The sequence below is a fragment of the Ovis aries genome, chromosome 1 (assembly GCF_016772045.2).
Source record: "Ovis aries strain OAR_USU_Benz2616 breed Rambouillet chromosome 1, ARS-UI_Ramb_v3.0, whole genome shotgun sequence".
NCBI classification, from domain to species: domain Eukaryota; kingdom Metazoa; phylum Chordata; class Mammalia; order Artiodactyla; family Bovidae; genus Ovis; species Ovis aries.
The window spans coordinates 278,165,357-278,184,008 of record NC_056054.1 but is presented as its reverse complement, the minus strand read 5'-3'; the positions used below and the strand labels follow the sequence as shown (position 1 = coordinate 278,184,008).

At 44.6% G+C, this 18,652-nt stretch overlaps 1 protein-coding gene and 1 long non-coding RNA gene across 10 annotated transcripts in view; one reads left to right on the top strand and one right to left on the bottom strand.

Annotated features, from left to right (window-relative positions):
* Positions 1-18,652, top strand: part of EFHB (EF-hand domain family member B) — an 86,509-nt gene that overhangs the window by 17,142 nt on the left and 50,715 nt on the right. For all 9 annotated transcript variants that reach the window (XR_006057662.2, XM_060406732.1, XM_004003424.5 and 6 more), the window contains exons 3-6: positions 668-811; positions 1,824-2,004; positions 4,268-4,378; positions 9,714-9,843. Coding sequence is in view for 8 of the 9 variants with exons in the window: in XM_060406732.1 (XP_060262715.1) it covers positions 668-811; positions 1,824-2,004; positions 4,268-4,378; positions 9,714-9,843 (566 nt within the window). In the remaining variant the exon portion in view is untranslated. The remainder of the gene's footprint in view (positions 1-667; positions 812-1,823; positions 2,005-4,267; positions 4,379-9,713; positions 9,844-18,652) is intronic.
* On the bottom strand, positions 817-2,897 carry LOC132658657 (uncharacterized). The gene is made up of 2 exons (XR_009598573.1): positions 2,784-2,897; positions 817-1,848 (listed from the first exon to the last, which is right to left on the bottom strand). It is a non-coding gene; the product is annotated as an uncharacterized LOC132658657 (long non-coding RNA).

The following is an 18,652-nucleotide window of genomic DNA, read 5'->3' as shown; positions in this document are numbered from 1 at the left end:
ATGATGCTCTGTTAGTTTCAGGAATGCAGCAACATGAATCATCTATATATATCTATATGTGTGTGTACCTATACCTCGAGAATCATGTATATATATGTGTATATGTGTGTACCTATACCTCGAGAATCATGTATATATATGTGTGTATATATATATATATATATATATATGTACCTAACCACGCTTTCTTGGGCTCTTTTCCCATGAAGGTGGAGTTCCCTGTGCTATACAGTAGGGTCTTACTGTTTGCCTGTTTTATACATGGCAGTGTGTGTATGTTAATCCCAGACTCCTGATTCATCCTCCACCTCCTTTCCCCTTTGGTAACCATAATTCTACATCTGTGACTCTGTTTCTGCTTTGTAGATAAGTTCGTTTTATCATTTTTCTAGATTTCAGATATAAGGCATATCATGACATCTGTCTTTCTCTGACTTAGTGTGATAATCTCTAGGTCTATCCATGCTGCTGCAGCTAAATATAACTTTAAAAATATGTTGCTTATTTCCATTAAACAACTTTCAAGATGTTTTGTTATTGGGTGCTGGAGCTCCCCAGGTACTTGTTATACTCATGTAATGAAAGATGTTCGTTGATTGGTATAGATCAGTCTTGCTGATATCAATCAACTGTACTTGATTCTATTTTCTTTCCTCACTGTTGACAGCTAATGACCCCACCTGAGGCAAAAAAATTTTTCAACTTCAGATATCCACCCGTTGGAGCCGAAAGAGTATTTTACGGCAGAGCAAATGATCCCCAAATCGCACCTTCCTTGACACACGGAATAAGATCGAAAATCTCGATACCGGTAACTTCTTTTCTGTTTTTCCTTGTATGTTATTCACTTCCAAGGTGGAAAATGCACAAATGAAGTGCTGGTGAAATCATCGCTTCCAACCTCCTTCCTGCTCTTAATGAAAAAAATCCAAGCAGCAGTAGGCAAGACAGTGAGTGCGGGAAAGTCAACGGCGTAAGCCCCAGACTGCGTATTGTCTCCTTGGACGATGATACAAGCTGAGCCGCACTTCATTTTCCCACGGTAAAAAGGGGTAGGCTTCCCTGACAGCTCAGCTGGTAAAGAATCTGCCTGCAATGCAGGAGGCCCCGGTTCGATTCTGGGGTCAGGAAGATCCCCTGGTGAACAATTCCTGGGTCGGGAAGCTCCCCTGGAGAAGGGCTAGGCTGCCCACTCCAGTATTCTTGGCTTCCCTGGTGGCTCAGTTGGTAAAGAATCCGCCTGCAGTGTGGGAGACCTGGGTTCGAGCCCCTGGAGAAGGGAAAGGCTGCCCACTCCAGTGTTCTGGCCTGCAGAGCCCCGGTCCAGAGTCGGGCACAGCTGAGCACTGACTCGCACTTTGATGGTAAAGAGAGGTGCTGCCAAGGTTCGGTAAAGCATGGCGATGACAGGGACTGGGTGCCGCTGCTGGAGACGTCCGCGCGCTGGTGCTTGAGCTGTGTGCACTCGGGGTCTCCGTGTTATCTGCTCCGGACTGAAAGGGCAGTCCCGGGGCAGAAGGCCGGCTCCTGCACCTGCAGGGAGCCTGTGGGGCTCTCGTCATTCCCACTCCTCTGGAATATTCGAGCTGCGGAACCAGGGAGCTGCCCTCGTGACCACTGTAGCCTCAGTGAAAAGTCACGTTTTGACACTTCTCAGCTGCACGGTCCCAGTCCGATGGTGGGTTTGAAGGTGAGCCGAGGCAACAATCACGAAATGCTTTTCCTCTGTCCTGTTCTCTTCTCCCGGGCTGTTGAGTTTCAGTGTTCAGATTTCTTTCTTTCTTTTTTGGTTGTTACATCTTTGCTTTGTATGACTTCTTTAGGCAAAGGTATTGATCAACCCACAGCCTATAACAACGTTTCAACAGAAAATGAAAGATAAAAAGGAGTCAGTATATTTTAGCCATCAACGGGCACCATTAGGAAAATCTCACGATCAGACACCAGGATTGCCTAAAGGCCTGGACATACTCAATACGACATTTGGGACGGCAATCGTCAGAGGTAGTGGAAATAAGCGGTGGGAGGGAGTGATAAAATGTTTTCTTAGAAAATGGGATTCGGTATCCTGTTGGGGTTCATTTAGTGCTGGTGCAGATGATGTCAAGAATGAAAGACAGGATCATAGCAAGAAAGCTACTCTGAGACCCAGAGGCCTTCCAGTGCGTCAAGGCCGCGTGTTCAGGCAGTGAGCTCAGGGTGTGGAGAAGAGGTTCAGGCTGCAGAGCAGAGACGGTGCAGACACAGGAAACAGACCCAGGAACGCCGATGCTGGGACCGGCTGAGAGGGCTGCCATCCTTCCCCCGGGCGCCTGCTGATGGGTTTTGTTTCCACCAAGGCCTCTGATATGCTCGTAACTCTCAACTCTTTTTAAACATTTCTTTTTAAATCGAAGAACAGTTGCTGTACAGATGTTCTGTGCATCCCTGCCGCACAGCAAGCTGATTCTGTTCTGCGTGCATACACATTCTTTTCTGTATTTTTTCCTACTGTGGTTTATCCCGGGAGATTGCATACAGCTGCCTGAGGCTGACGCGACGCAGCAGCCGCCGCCATGCAGCAGGACTTTGCTCCTTATCTATCCTGTTGCAGCAGCTCGCATCTGCGAAGCCGAAACGCCCAACGCTTCCCTCCCCCAGAGCCCTCGCCCTCGTCTGTTCCCTAGGTCTGCGTATAACTCTCAACTCTGTATGAAACTCAGTTTCATACAATAGACCACGGAACAGATAAGTTTGGTGAGTGCTGCGTACAACGCTCATTCATACCAGTCCACGATGTGTACCTGCTTACTAAGCGAACAGGCAGCGTCAGGGCAGACTCCTCTTTCATCTGGAGAGGCGGTGGCGCATGTGTTTCCACGCGTGACTCACCATCAGTCAGAGGCCGTCCCTCCTCTGCCTCCCTGCCTCCTGCCCTCTCCGGTGCTGCCCTGCCGCTCTCCTCACTTCCGGCCTGTTAAGGTCCCTCCCCCCTCCAGATATCATTACGGGGACCTCAAACTCTGTCATAATTTTATCATTCTGCTGAGAGAGGTGCTTCTCTCTTTGTCTTTCTGCACCCACTGAGGCTTTGCTCCAGGAACCTTATCTTTCTTATCAAAAGGTCCATTAGGGTGTTTTTTTGTTCACATAGTAGTATCTGTTCTGGAGATAAATTATGCCTTTGTCTTGGAAGGCAAAATCTGCAGTTGTACTTTATTGTATCACATATAAAGTTAAAATTTGTTAATATTTGAAATATTAAAATGTATTTTAGAAGAGGTAAAATATCTTGTTTTCCTTTTAAATAGGATTAAAAATTGTATTTAAGCAGACAGAACATTACAGAATTACCGTAGTTATATCACAACTGCTGTCTAAGATTAGTTCATTTAATATGAAAAGTACTCACTTATATATGTAATAAAAGGAATGCTCCAGAACACATGTATGTGTATTAATAGGTGTAATGGTTCCTACATCAAAAGAGAAGTACTGCTTTACAGGATTATTCTGAGCAGGACCACCTTCCAGTATTCTTAACGGTTTGTTTACAGACCCCAATTCTTGGCATACAGTCCAAAAGAAAGAAAACACCTTAATGTATGTTGTTAGGTACAAAGAGAAAACAGCAAATGGAATTATATTTAAAAATCATTACAGGAAACAATAAAGACAAAATAATTCGCTGTATATAAAGCCAGGAACTGCCAGTCCTGGGAAAGCAGCTATTCAACAAAGACCTTCTAGCTCTAGCTCTGGGTTTGGGGCCAGAAGGAAGAAGAGTTTCTTTCCGATGCCAGTGATTTCCCTGGCACCTTGGGCCAGTTCGAAGATGGATATTCACAGCTACAGATTCGGATGTGCGCTGTAGTCTATAGCTGCCAAAATTTGCATCAAGGCATCCCCACAGGGCACCAGGGCTTATGAAGCTGATTTGTGATTCAAATTTGCCTAGATCATCTTGGAAGTATGGAGCAAACTAAAATAAAAATTATCCTGAGATTCTCAAAATTGGGAAATTAATTGGGCCTGGCATGTGGCTCAGGACGACCAAAGTGGTTAACATTCTTCAGAACTCTAGGGAGGGAGCCTGTTCCAGTGGGGGTCCGTGAGACCGTGACTCCCGGGCCGCTCCTGTCTCGGCAGCCAGTCTCGGTGTGTGCTGGCTCTGTGCCCCTGTAGCTTGGGCAGGCAGCACACCTAGTTTGCCATTTGCTCCAGTCAATTTAAATGTTACAAAGAGATGAAAAGCATCTTAAAACTGATTTCATCATTCTTTCTTCAGAAATGTCTGCTAGAGATATGGTGAATCCACCGAAACCCTATAAAGAGGTATTTGAAGAAGCGCAGGCAGGCCACGATCTGTACATCGTATCTCACAACGACTATTTTGTGGGTAAGTTTCCTCCGGTGTAAAACAGGAGAATATGGCACTCAGACTTGTGAAGAGGGATAGGGAGATGATGAACTCAACGATGAGATGCCTGGTTGTGCTATAGACTAATTCTAGTGATGCATGCTGAGTCACTTCAGTCCTGTCTGACTCTGTATGACCCTATGGACTGGGGCCTGCCAGGCTCCTCTGTCCACGGAGATTCTCCAGGCTAGAAGACCGGAGTGAGAGGCCATGCACTCCTCCAGGGGATCTTTCGACCCAGGGATTGAACCCAGGTCTCATTTTGTCTCCTGCATTGGCAGGCGGGTTCTTTACCAGTAGCAACATCTGAGAAGCCCAACTTACAAGGTTACAAACCCTGATAGCTGGGAACATATACCCTTATAAAATGCCCGAAAAGAAGCAGTTAAGATGAAACGTTAGGTAGTCTAATCTTGTGTGAGTGGATTTAGGCTTAAAAATACCATTCTTATTCAAATATCAAGATTATTCTAAGTGCTTCATTTTAAATGAGGAATATAGTTACCGGTCAAGTGCAGAAGTTTTCACATCATGAAGTTTAAGGCGTTGCTTACCACTGATTATCTTTCAGACCTTGAATATTTTACTTGTCATCATCTATTTTAAATTTCTTAAATAGGCAGGGATGATGATGATGTGCGGATGAACTGAGTGCCTGCGAAATGCCAAGCATGGCGTCTGGAGCGTAGTTAGGGCTTGGTGATAGTAGTGCTAGTATTAAGTGATTGTGACTAAAAGTAGCTTATTGTTCGAACTGGGGCTTCCCAGGTGGCGACGATGGTAAAGAAAACCCGTCTGCCAGTGCTGGAGACGTAAGAGAAGCCGGTTCGATCCCTGGGTCAGGAAGATCCCCTGGAGGAGGAAATGGCACCCCCTCCAGTCTTCTCGCCTGGGACATCCCATGGATGGAGGAGCCCGGTGGGCCCCAGTCCGCACGGTCACAGAGTCAGACAGGACTGAAGTGACTTAGCTTGCGTTGCTGGAATTATTCTCTAGCACAGCTGAAAGGCGTTGGGTGTTTACGTGCTGTAAGTCACAAGTTGCCTGTGTGAGCTAAGTAGAATTTTGATCTAACAGGATTGAGAGTTAGACTCTAATACACGTCCTGAGAATGGAGAAGGGCATGGCAAGCCCACTCCAGTATTCCTGCCTGGGAAGTCCCATGGACAGAGGAGACTGGTGGGCTCCAGTCCAGGGGGCTGCAAGGAGAGGAACACGGCTGAGCAATAGGGCACACTCTCATGTCCTGAGATGGGTTGCGCCCAATTCACCAACTGGCCAACCTTAGTTAGAAGCGAGACTCGCCCTCCAAGGCGGTAGGGGCCCCCCTCTCTGTCTTACTTTTCTCCCCATGGCCCTTGGATCCTCTTCCTCCTGAACCTCGCCGACAGCGGGGGCTGTCTCCCAGGCCCTCCGCTCCACGCGCTGCTTCTCTTGGTCTCTGCGGGTTGTTGCATGGACCCCGGGCCCCAGGCCCCAGGCCCCGGGTGGGCTCCATCTTCACTGTGCTCTGGACCCAGGCCCTGGGTGGGTTCCACCGTCACGTGCTCCAGACCGGAGCCTGGGTGGGCTCCACCGTCACGCATGCTGGACCCCACCCCGGACCCTGGGCCTTGGGTGGGCTCCACCATCACGCGCCCAGGACCCCGAGCCGTGGGTAGCCTCCACCCTCCCGCCCTGCCCTGTCCCGTCTCCTGGCCTCCGAAGGCCTCTCTCCCGCCGCTGCACCCTCACTCCCCGGCCCTCTCTCCTTTTCCTCCCTCTTGTTTTTGCCTTTATTCCTCCTTCCCTCTATTTCTTGTGAAAATATTTTATTCCTTTTCAGAAAAAGTTTAGCATCGATAGCACGGTCTAATCCAATGCCATTTAGCTGTTTTAGAAAGAACCGTATCAATGAATATATATAGAGACAACATTTTAGGCTACATCTAAAATGCAGAAGCTATTAAGAAGAGGTGGCAAGAAAACACAGAACTGTACCAAAAAGATCTTCATGACCCAGATAATCACGATGGTGTGATCACTCACCTAGAGCCAGATATCCTGGAATGTGAAGTCAAGTGGGCCTTGGAAAGCATCACTATGAACAAAGCTAGTGGAGGTGATGGAATTCCAGTTGAGCTATTTCAAATCCTGAAAGATGATGCTGTGAAAGTGCTGCACTCAATATGCCAGCAAATTTGGAAAACTCAGCAGTGGCCGCAGGACTGGAAAAGGTCAGTTTTCATTCCAATTCCAAAGAAAGGCAATGCCAAAGAATGCTCAAACTACAGCACAATTGCACTCATCTCACACGCTAGTAAAGTAATGCTCAAAATTCTCTAAGCCAGGCTTCAGCAGTACGTGAACCGTGAACTTCCAGATGTTCAAGCTGAATTTAGAAAAGGCAGAGGAACCAGAGATCAAATTGCCAACATCCGCTGGATCATGGAAAAAGCAAACAAGTTCCAGAAAAACATCTATTTCTGCTTCATTGACTATGCCAAAGCCTTTGACTATGTGGATCACAAGAAACTGGAAAATTCTGAAAGAGATGGGAACACCAGACCACCTGCCCTGCCTCTTGAGAAACGTGTATGCAGGTCAGGAAGCAACAGTTAGAACTGGACATGGAACAACAGACTGGTTCCAAATAGGAAAAGGAGTACGTCAAGGCTGGATATTGTCACCCTGCTTATTTAACTTCTATGCAGAGTACATCATGAGAAACGCTGGGCTGGAAGAAGCACAAGCTGGAATCAAGATTGCCGGGAGATATATCAATAACCTCAGATATGCAGATGACACCACCCTTATGGCAGAAAGTGAAGAGGAACTAAAGAGCCTCTTGATGAAAGTGAAAGAGCAGAGCAAAAAAGTTGGCTTAAAGCTCAACATTCAGAAAACGAAGATCATGGCATCTGGTCCCATCACTTCATGGGAAATAGACGGGGAAACAGTGGAAACAGTGTCAGACTTTATTTTTGGGGGCTCCAAAATCACTGCAGATGGTGACTGCAGCCATGAAATTAAAAGACGCTTACTCTTTGGAAGGAAAGTTATGACCAACCTAGATAGCATATTCAAAAGCAGAGACATTACTTTGCTGACTAAGGTCCGTCTAGTCAGGGCTATGGTTTTTCCTATGGTCATGTATGGATGTGAGAGTTGGACTGTGAAGAAGGCTGAGTGCCGAAGAATTCATGCTCTTGAACTGTGGTGTTGGAGAAGACTCTTCAGAGTCCCTTGGGTTGCAAGGAGATCCAACCAGTCCATTCTGAATGAGATCAGCCCTGGGATTTCTTTGGAAGGAATGATGCTAAAACTGAAACTCCAGTACTTTGGCCACCTCATTCGAAGAGTTGACTCATTGGAAAAGACTCTGATGCTGGGAGGGATTGGGGGCAGGAGGAGAAGGGGACGACCGAGGATGAGATGGTTGGATGGCATCACGGACTCGATGGACGTGAGTCTGAGTGAATTCCGGGAGTTTGTGATGGACAGGGAGGCCTGGCAAGGTGCAATTCCTGGTGTCGCAAAGAGTCGGACACGACTGAGCGACTGAACTGAAAATGCCTTTAGCAGTTGGATGAAACTGAGCACAGATTTTAAAAATATTTAATTCTGTATTTATATTGAGGTGTTGCTCAGTTACGATGTGCTAGTGTCTGGTGTGCAGCAAAGTGACTCAGCTGTACACGTGTGGGTTCCTTCCCGTTATGTCTTATTGTAGGGTATTGAGTATATCTCTCAGTGCTGTCAAGAATGACCTTGTTGTTTATCCATAATGTATATAATATATAATTTCTAAGCCCATCCACTGAGCTATTGTCTTCAGTTAAATGTGATAGTAATCTCCATTCTTTTGGGGAAGCTGCTATATGCGTTTAAATTTTTTTACTTAAAATAATGTGTCAAGGACACCATTAATGATGACCTCTTTAAGTATACTTAATTTAAATTATTACTAAAGTTATATTTTCTTTTATAAAATGCAAGCTGCATAGGGACTTCCTTGGCAGTCCAATGGTTAAGATTCTGAGCTTCAACTGCAAGGGGTGTGTGTGGGTTTGATTCCATCTCAGGGGGCTAAGATCCCACATGCCTCGAAGAGTGGCCAAAAAATTAAAAAAAAATACAGGCTACATGGAAATGTATAAAATACAAAGAAAATCTTCTAAAATCTCCAGTCACAGATGATGCTTTGATTTATGTTTTTCTTTGCCGTTCAGAGAGGAGTCTATGTGTTTATGCTCGTCTTCTCGGGTCAGTTCCCAGTATTATATTTTTCAGAGTTATAGAAATGTATTGTTTATCTATCTTTGTGAACACGGTTCGCTTCTTTAAGACTCAGCCCTAGGTTTCTGAAGCTCTGAGTCTCAGAGCCCGGCCGCCCCCCTGAATCTCTCCCAGCCTGCCCTCGCACCTGCTGGGTGTGAGACTCCCATCCTCAGCGTCCTCCCCAGTGACGGGCTTTGCCAATCTTTAGGTTTTGCTCAACTGAGAGACGAATTGTGACTGCGTACTATTGCTTTTGCTTACATCATTTGGGTTACTAGTGAGACTGAATCTTTTTCCTTATCATTTCATAACCTTTTGTGTGCGTGCACGCTCAGTCATGTCTGACTCTTTGCAACTCTGTGGGCTGTAGCCTGCCAGGCTCCTCTGTCCAGTAACCTTTTAGCTCACCTCTAGTTTCAGTCTTACTTTCTTATCTATAAATAGAGAACTAATACCACATCATATTTGAAAAAAAAAAAATACAGTGTTAGATCTTAAAGACCTCCCTGCTGGGTTTTCAGTCCTCAGTCACCCTTCAAACGTCTCTGTGATAAGTGATCATAATGAAATGTGAGGGTTGTAGTGCAAATCTTAGTGAGAGCAAGTCTAAAATACCAGCCTCTCGGGGCTTCCCGGTGGTCCAGGCTAAGACTCGGGCTCCCCCTGCGGGAGGTCGGGGGGCGGGGACAGTAAAGTAAAATGCTGACCTCTCAGATCTTAGCGGAGGGCAAAGCGCCGCTGGGGGCCAAACGCTGCGCCGCACATCGCCTGATCGTGGGCACCTCTTTCACGTCGATGGGCCTGAATTTTCACGTGCATGTCTTTCTCTGCATCATTTTTCTACTTTCCGAGAATCTGCTCGAGGAACTCGCGCTCCGCCGTCTCCCAGCGCTCGTGGCAGAGTGCCTCTGTCTCTGTCGCCGAAGCTGGAGTTCCTGCGCTGTGACAGTCTCACTTTCTCCCACTGGCATATTCCTTGTTACTGAGAACATCATGTGCCTCTTGCATAAAGCTGTGTTGCTTAAGTCAAAAGTCTTCCCTTTTCTTTTCTTAGGAGAAGCAAAGAACCGGAAGTATGACCCGTTAAGTTTTCATAGATTTGACTTGTATGGGATCCCAACACCACATTTTAATGATGGAAGAAATATGGCAAAAACGTTACGTTGGCTTCATGAACTACAAATGTAAGTATGTTGTGTCTTGGAACAAGTGTTAGATAAATGGCATATAGACTTAAAAAGTGATTAAATTTGTTTTTTTAAGAGGTAAGGCATTGACTTGGTTCAAACATAAAAATAACATAAAAAGATACACAGTGATATGTCTTCTACACTATCCAGTTCCCCCAGAGATCACCATGATGCTGGTTTTTTGTTTGTCTATTTTTGACCGTGTGGCTTGCAGGATCTTATTCTCCCACTAGGGATGGAACGCAGGCCCCTTGTGGTGGAAGCACAGAGTTCTAGCCACTGGACAGGCAGGGAACTCCTTGTGTGTGATTCTGAAGTTATTTCATGCCTTTTCAGTAGATCAGAGGACTTCCCTGGTGGCTCAGACGGTAAAGCATCTGCCTACGATGCAGCAGGCCTGGGTTCGATCCCTGGGTTGTGAAGATCTCCTGGAGAAGGAAATGGCAACCCACTCCAGTATTCCTGCCTGGAGAATCCCATGGACGGAGGAGCCTGATAGCCTACAGTCCATGGGATCGCAAAGAGTCAGACACGACTCAGCGACTTCACTTTCAGCAGATCAGAAGACATACATGAATGTTTTTTATCTACGGGACCCACCCTACTACGTTCCTTACAGATCGCGGACTTTCGGGTAGATTATCTCTACAAAGACAGCATGTAATTGACATGTCATCTATCCTTCAGCTTTCTGTAGTAGTTAGGTGGGCCCCTGAGCATCTGACTTAACTCTTACAAACTGTGACCTGTTTACACCTGCATTCTACACTTGACTGCTTTCCTAAGATATTAAAATAAGTTTCCTTAGTTTTTCATTTCTTGTCTTATATCTGAGGCAACAAACAAAGTAAAATCCTCTATTTCCTACTATGCTGAAAAAAAATCAGAGGATTGAAAATGCTGGTGTAGTGGGTTAAATAGTGGTCTTCAAAGATGTCCACGTTCTAATTCCAAGAACCTGTGACGGTTATCTTATATGGGAAAAGGGTTCTTGTAAATGCAGTTCCATGGAAGCTCTTGAGATCATTTTGGATGATCTGTGCATGTGTGCGAAGTCGCTTCAGTCATGTCAGACTCTTTGCGTACTGCAGCCCTCCAGGCTCCTGTGTCCGTGGGAGTCTGCAGGCAAGAATATTGGAGTGGGTTGCTCTGCCCTCCTCCAGGGGATCTTCCCCACCCAGGGACGGAACCGAGGTTTCTTATATCTCCTGCATTGGCAGGTGGGTTCTTAACCACTAGAACCACCTGGGAAGCCCCTGGATGATCTGGGTGGGGCGAAAATCCAGTAGCAAGTGTCCTAATAAGGGAAAGGCTGAGGGAGACCCCACGTCCAAGGTAAGAGAAACCCAAATAAGACGATAGGTGTTGCGAGAGGGCATCAGAGGGCAGACACACTGAAACCATACTCACAGAAAACTAGTCAATCTGATCACACTAGGACCACAGCCTTGTCTAACTCAATGAAACTAAGCCATGCCTGCAGGGCAACCCAAGACGGGTGGGTCATGGTGGAGAGGTCTGACAGAATGTGGTCCACTGGAGAAGGGAATGGCAAACCACTTCAGTATTCTTGCCTTGAGAACCCATGAACAGTATGAAAAGGCAAAATTATAGGATACTGAAAGAGGAACTCCCCAGATCGGTAGGTGCCCAATATGCTACTGGAGATCAGTGGAGAAATAACTTCAGAAAAAATGAAGGGATAGACCCAAAGTAAAAACAATACCCAGTTGTGGAGGATGTGACTGGTGATAGAAACAAGGTCTGATGCTGTAAAGAGCAATATTGCATAGGAACCTGGAATGTTAGGGCCATGAATCAAGGCAATTGGAAGTGGTCAAACAGGAGATGGCAAGAGTGAACGTCGACATTCTAGGAATCAGCGAACTAAAATGGACTGGAATGGGTGAATTTAACTCAGATGACCATTATATCTACTACTGCAGGCAGGAATCCCTCAGAAGAAATGGAGTAGCCATCATGGTCAACAAAAGAGCCCGAAATGCAGTACTTGGATGCAATCTCAAAAACGACAGAATGATCTCTGTTCGTTTCCAAGGCAAGCCATTCAATATCACAGTAATCCAAGTCTATGCCCCAACCAGTAACGCTGAAGAAGCTGAAGTTGAACGGTTCTATGAAGACCTACAAGACCTTTTAGAAGTAACACCCAAAAAAGATGTCCTTTTCATTATAGGGGACTGGAATGCAAAAGGAGGAAGTCAAGAAACACCTGGAGTAACAGGCAAATTTGGCCTTGGAATGCAGAATGAAGCAGGGCAAAGACTAATAGAGTTTTGCCAAGAAAATGCACTGGTCATAGCAAACACCCTCTTCACACAACACAAGAGAAGACTCTACACATGGACATCACCAGATGGCCAACACCGAAATCAGATTGATTATATTCTTTGCAGCCAAAGATGGAGAAGCTCTATACAGTCAACAAAAACAAGACCAGGAGCTGACTGTGGCTCAGATCATGAACTCCTTATTGCCAAATTCAGACTTAAATTGAAGAAAGTAGGGAAAACCACTAGCCCATTCAGGTATGACCTAAATCAAATCCCTTATGATTATACAGTGGAAATGAGAAATAGATCTAAGGGCCTAGATCTGATAGATAGAGTGCCTGATGAACTATGGAATGAGGTTCATGACACTGTACAGGAGACAGGGATCACGACCATCCCCATGGAAAAGAAATGCAAAAAAGCAAAATGGCTGCCTGGGGAGGCCTTACAAATAGTTGTGAAAAGAAGAGAGGCGAAAAACAAAGGAGAAAAGGAAAGATATAAGCATCTGAATGCAGAGTTCCAAAGAATATCAAGGAGAGATAAGAAAGCCTTCTTCAGCGATCAATGCAAAGAAATAGAGGAAAACAACAGAATGGGAAAGACTAGAGATCTCTTCAAGAAAATTTGAGATACCAAGGGAAGATTTCATGCAAAGATGGGCTCGATAAAGGACAGAAATGGTGTGGACCCAACAGAAGCAGAAGATATTAAGAAGTGGCAAGAATACACAGAAGAACTATATGAAAAAGATCTTCATGACCAAGATAATCACGATGGTGTGATCACTCACCTAGAGCCAGACATCCTGGAATGTGAAGTCAAGCAGTAGCCACAGGACTGGAAAAGGCCAGTTTTCATTCCAGTCCCTAAGAAAGGCAATGCCAAAGAATGCTCAAATTACCACCCAATTGCACTCATCTCCCACGCTAGTAAAGTAATGCTCAAAATTCTCCAAGCCAGGCTTCAGCAATCTGTGAACCGCGAAATTCCAGATGTTCAAGCTGGTTTTAGAAAAGGTAGAGGAACCAGGGATCAAATTGCCAACATCCGCTGGTCAAACTTTATTTTTGGGGGCTCCAAAATCACTGCAGATGGTGACTGCAGCCATGAAATTAAAAGATGCTTACTCCTTGGAAGGAAAGTTATGACCAACCTAGACAGCATATTTAAGAAGACATTACTTTGCCAACAACGGTCCGTCTGGTCAAGGCTGTGGTTTTTCCAGTGACGCTGTATGGATGGTTTTTCCAGTGACCCTGTACGGGGGTGAGAGTTGGCTTGTGGCCACGTGTTCTCGCAGCCCCAGGACATGAATTCACGGGACCTGCGTTTGTGTACATTCAGTGGTGGGAGTGGCTTTGTTTTGCCCTCTGCCCTCTGTTTAAAATTTTTTTCCATTTTCAATTTTTTAAGGTTAAGCTTTTTGGCGTATTGTTGACGCCCAGCGCTGTGTTAGCTTCAGGTGTGCAGCGGGGTGACCAGTCACGCGCAGGTGTACAGCGGCGTGATCAGTCACGCACACGCCCATGTAGTTTGTCATTTTTTTGAGATCCTTTTCCCGAATAGGTCCTTAGAGGGGGCCGAGTAGAGCTGCCTGTGTGGACGGTAGGTCCTTCTTGGTCGTCCAGTTTATAGGCGGTAGTGTGTGCATGTCAGTGCCAATTTTCCAGTTACCCCCCGCTTTCCCCCTGGTGACTTTCTGCTTCCCAGGCGGCGCTAGTGGTGAAGACAGTGAAAATGAAAGTCGCTCAGTCGTGTCCAAGTCTTTCTGACCCCAGGGATCATACAGTCCCTGGAATTCTCCAGGCCAGAGTACTGGAGTGGGTATAGAACCTGCCTACGAATGCAGGAGACGTAAGAAACGTGGGTTCGGTCCCTGGATCGGGAAGATCCCCTGGAGGAGGGCATGGCAACCCAGTCCAATGTTCTTGCCTGGAGAATCCCATGGACACAGGAGCATGCGGGCTCCTGTCCATGGGGTCACAGAGAGTCAGACGCGAGTGGGGTGACCTAGCACACAGGCTCCATCTGTGACTCCACTTCTGTTTTGTGAGTGAGTTTATCTGTACCATGTTTTGAGCCTCTCTGCCCTCTTTAAAGAATACACTGCCCTCCTCCGCCTTTCCACAGGCCCCGGAGGGCATGCACAGCTTGCCTTCCCCCAGGCACCCAGTCTGCCTCACTCACTTGCTGGTCTGATGGCTGAGATGGCAGCTCCCAGTTATAGAGGCAAAGTGCTAAGTACTTTATATATGATTAATTTGATCCTACCAGCAACTCCAGGAGGTAGGTGCACTATAATTTTTAGCCTTTTCATTTTATAGATGAAGAAACTGAGGTACAGAGAAGTTAAATCCTGGGCCGAGGTCACGCAGGGAGGTGCCAGGGGTAGGGCTGAAACCCGGCAGTGTCTCTCCAGCGGCTGCCCTTACCACGGCACCAAGGCTGTAGGCACTGACTGTGTGATTGCAGGCCTGAAACTGGGATTTCCATTCTTCCACTCCCTTATTATTTAATAGGTGAGTTTCTGTTAGTTGAATTATTCAAAGCAATAATGGTAAAGCACAAAGAGAAGAAATTCTTTCCTGGCTAGCCTTTCCCTCCTGCAGGGGATCTTCCTGAGCCGCAGGTCGAACCCTGGTCTCCCGCATGGCAGGCCTTCTTTTCCATCTGAACGACCAGGGAAGCCCTTCCATATTTCAGAAAAACCATAGGAAACAGTGGTTTTTTTTCTTTTTCTTTTTTTTAGGATATAGAAGAGCTCCTAAAACAAACATTCATTAATTTACTACTATTAAAGGGGTTGAAACATACATAAAGGAAAACATGAGGAAATTATTTAAATACTTGACTAGATCAGTTCAGTTGCTCAGTCGTGTCTGACTCTTTGCAACCCCATGGACTGCAGCACGCCAGGCCTCCCTGTCCATCACTAACTCCCAGAGTTTACTCAAACTCATGTCCATTGAGTCAGTGATGCCATCCAACCATCTCATCCTCTGTCGTCCCCTTCTCCTCCTGCCCTCAATCTTTCCCAGCATCAGAGTCTTTCCAGTGAGTCAGTTCTTCCCATCAGGTGGCCAAAGTATTGGAGTTTCAGCTTCAGTATCAGTCCTTCCAATGAATATTCAGGACTGATTTCCTTTAGGATGGACTGGTTGGATCTCCTTGCAATCCAAGGGACTTCTCCAACACCACAAGAGTCTTCTCCAACACCACAATTCAGAAGCATGAATTCTTCGGTGCTCAGCTTTCTTTATGGTCCAACTCTCACATCCTGGACATGACTACTGGAAAAACAATAACTTTGGCTATATGGACCTTTGTCTGTAAAGTAATGTCTCTACTTTTTAATATGCTGCCTAGGGGCATATTATGCCTATTGGGCATAGCTTTTCTTGCAAAGAGTAAGCGTCTTTTAATTTCATGGCTGCAATCACCATCTGCAGTGATTTTAGAGCCCAAGAAAATAAAGTCTCTCACTGTTTCCATTGTTTCCCCATCTATTTGCCATGAAGTGATGGGACTGGATGTCATCATCTTAGTTTTTTGAATGTTGAGCTTTAAGCCAACTTTTTCACTCTCCTCTTTCACTTTCATCAAGAGGCTTTTTAGTTCCTCTTCACTTTCTGCCATAAGGGTGGTGTCATCTGCATATCTGAGGTTATTGATATTTCTCCCGGCACTCTTGATTCCAGCTTGTGCTTGGAGTTAAGCATATTCATTTACAGCTCACTTTTTTTTGTTTCTATCTTTTTTTTTTTTGTCTTTTCGTTTTAATTGAAGTATAGAAAGAAAGAAAGTGAAGTTGCTGAGTCGTTTCCGACTCTTTGCGACCCCGTGGACTGTAGCCTGCCAGGCTGCTCCGTCCATGGGGTTCTCCAGGCAAGAGTACTGGAGTGGGCTGCCGTTTCCTTCTCCAGGGGATCTTCCTGACCCAGGGGTGGAGCCTGGGTCTCCCGCACTGCAGGCAGTCTTTCCCGCCTGAGCCCCCGGGGAGCCCAGCTGAAGCGTGGCTGGTTCACAGCGTTGTGTTAGTCTTAGGTACTCAACAGAGGGCCTCAGTGATGCGTAAATATGTGCACATATAAAATATAGTTTTTCAGACTCTTTCCCATTGTAAGTTATTAGACCATAAGGGGTATAGTTCCCTGTGCTAAACAGGGCCTACAGTATAGCAACAGAAACTATATTACCTGTTACATATACTGATTACCTATTTTAAATATAGTATGCAGCATGTGTATGTCAATCCCCAATTCCTCATTTATACCCCGTTCCCCTTTGGCAACTGTTAAGCTTGTCTTCTGCGTCTGTGAGTCTATTTCTGTTCGCTTACATCTTAATGTGCTATGCACTATTCAACATACATTTGCCTTACTCTTAACTTTTTAAAGAGTTATTGGGGATATATACTTTTAAGGGATATACTTCCTTCTTAAAATTACCTGTATCTACATTCTGCTTATGACCTGTGGTCAGAAGAATCAGTGTGTGTGTGTGTGTGTGCGCGTGCGTGTGTGTGTGTGTGTGTGTGTGTGTGTGACTCTGCCTGGCACACAGAAGACTTGACTGGTGAGTGAATGCCGTGAGGTGTGTCATGATTACAGCTGTTGAATTTCTGACACACACGGCTGCTCACAAGTAGTTCCCGGTTCTCCCAGCAACATGTTCTAGGCAGTGTTAGGCCGAGAAGCGAGGGCTGTGTGGCTTAGAATCCTCCTTTTTGCCATCTGGCATGCTCCTAATCAAGCTCTTGGCACTGGTTTCAGACTGTCAACTTTATACGTTCAAATTATGGCCTTCAAACTGCCTTTGATTTATTCTGACTTTACCCCATTGTTCTTTTTCTTCTTTTTGAACTAATGGGAAGTAAATAAAGAAATGAGATGAATTATGTTATCTTTCATCTTGTGTTTCTCTACAGAGTGTCATTCTTCTGCAGAAGTTTATTCAGCTCTGTATTTCTCCAGTACAGGAAGAGTTTTAAAAGCAAAGGAGTTTAAGAATTTTAAGCTCACTCTTTTTAGTCTTAGCAAAACAATAGAGGTTTATTAATTTTAATGTTATTAAATAGTGGTGTTGTAATTTTACAGTTCTCAAAAGAAATCCTTACTCATTTAATCAGTGGTGGAAGTAATAAAATTATATTACAGAAAATTAGCAAAATAAAATCAAATCACCATAATCCTGTCACCTTAATTCAACCTTTATTATCTTTTCCATTCATTTCTTTCTACTGTGGCTTCCTGTGCTGATTTTTGCATCCCTTTTGTTCTGTTTTTGCGTGACTTTAATCAGGGTGCAATTTCCTTTTATGTTCTGTTTTGGCTCTTAACATAAAATACTTTTATATGGCTGTGTATTCTTAATAACCAACATTTAGAACGCACACAGAGTGTGTTCTTGTTAATATGACGTGATTAACCACCTCCAGGATTGAACACTTAGATTCTTTTCTTTTTTTCCCCTTATAGTCAATGAGACTACAAGCATTTTTATAAATATAATTTTTTCAGACTTTTAATTTGTATATTATCTCCTTATGATTGGTTTTCAGATGTGGATAAAAGGGTGACTATTTTTATGCTTTTTGAATCATATTGCCAAAATATTTCCAAAAGAATTATCATTGCTTGCACTAGCAATCTGCAAGTGTTTTGCCATGCTATTTGCCAATGTTAGGTATTCTCTCTCTCTATATATATAGATATGTATTTAAATATGTACTGTGTTAAACAGGATATTTTGTTGTTCTTTTTATTTCATTTGTTACTGTAGAGTATTATAATTTCTCCATATATTTGCTTACTAGTTGTAAGTTGCTTATATCCTTTGGTTATTTATTTCTTTAATGCTTACTTTTCTGTTATAAATCTTAGGAGTGATATGAATGATATTAACACTTTGGCTTTATTTACTGAAAAATTTTTGTCTTACTTTTCAATCAAAATTTTGTATTCTGTTACTTATCTTTATAAAGGAATATACATGATAGAATATACATGATTGAAAACATAAAGCTTTCTTTTTAGCATATACTTTCTTTTGAAACTGGATTTAGTTTTTGATGATCCAAATGATCATGGCATTTTGCATGATGTACTCTGCATATGAGTTAAATAAGCAGGGTGACAGTATACAGCCTTAACAATATACAGTACTCCTTTCCCAATTTGGAACCAGTCTGTTGTTCCATGTCCAGTTCTAACTGTTGCTTTTTGACCTGCATACAGGTTTCCCAGGAGGCAGGTCAGGTGGTCTGGTATTCCTATCTCTTGAAGAATTTTCCATAGTTTGTTGAGATCCATACAGTCAAAGGCTTTTGCATAGTGAATTAAGCAGAAGCAAATATTTTTCTGGAACTCTCATGCTTTTTCGATGATCCAACTGATGTTGGCAATTTGATCTCTGGTTCCTCTGCCTTTTCTAAATTCAGCTTGAACATCTGGAAGTTCACGGTTCATGCACTGTTGAAGGCTGGCTGGGAGAATTTTGAGCTTTAC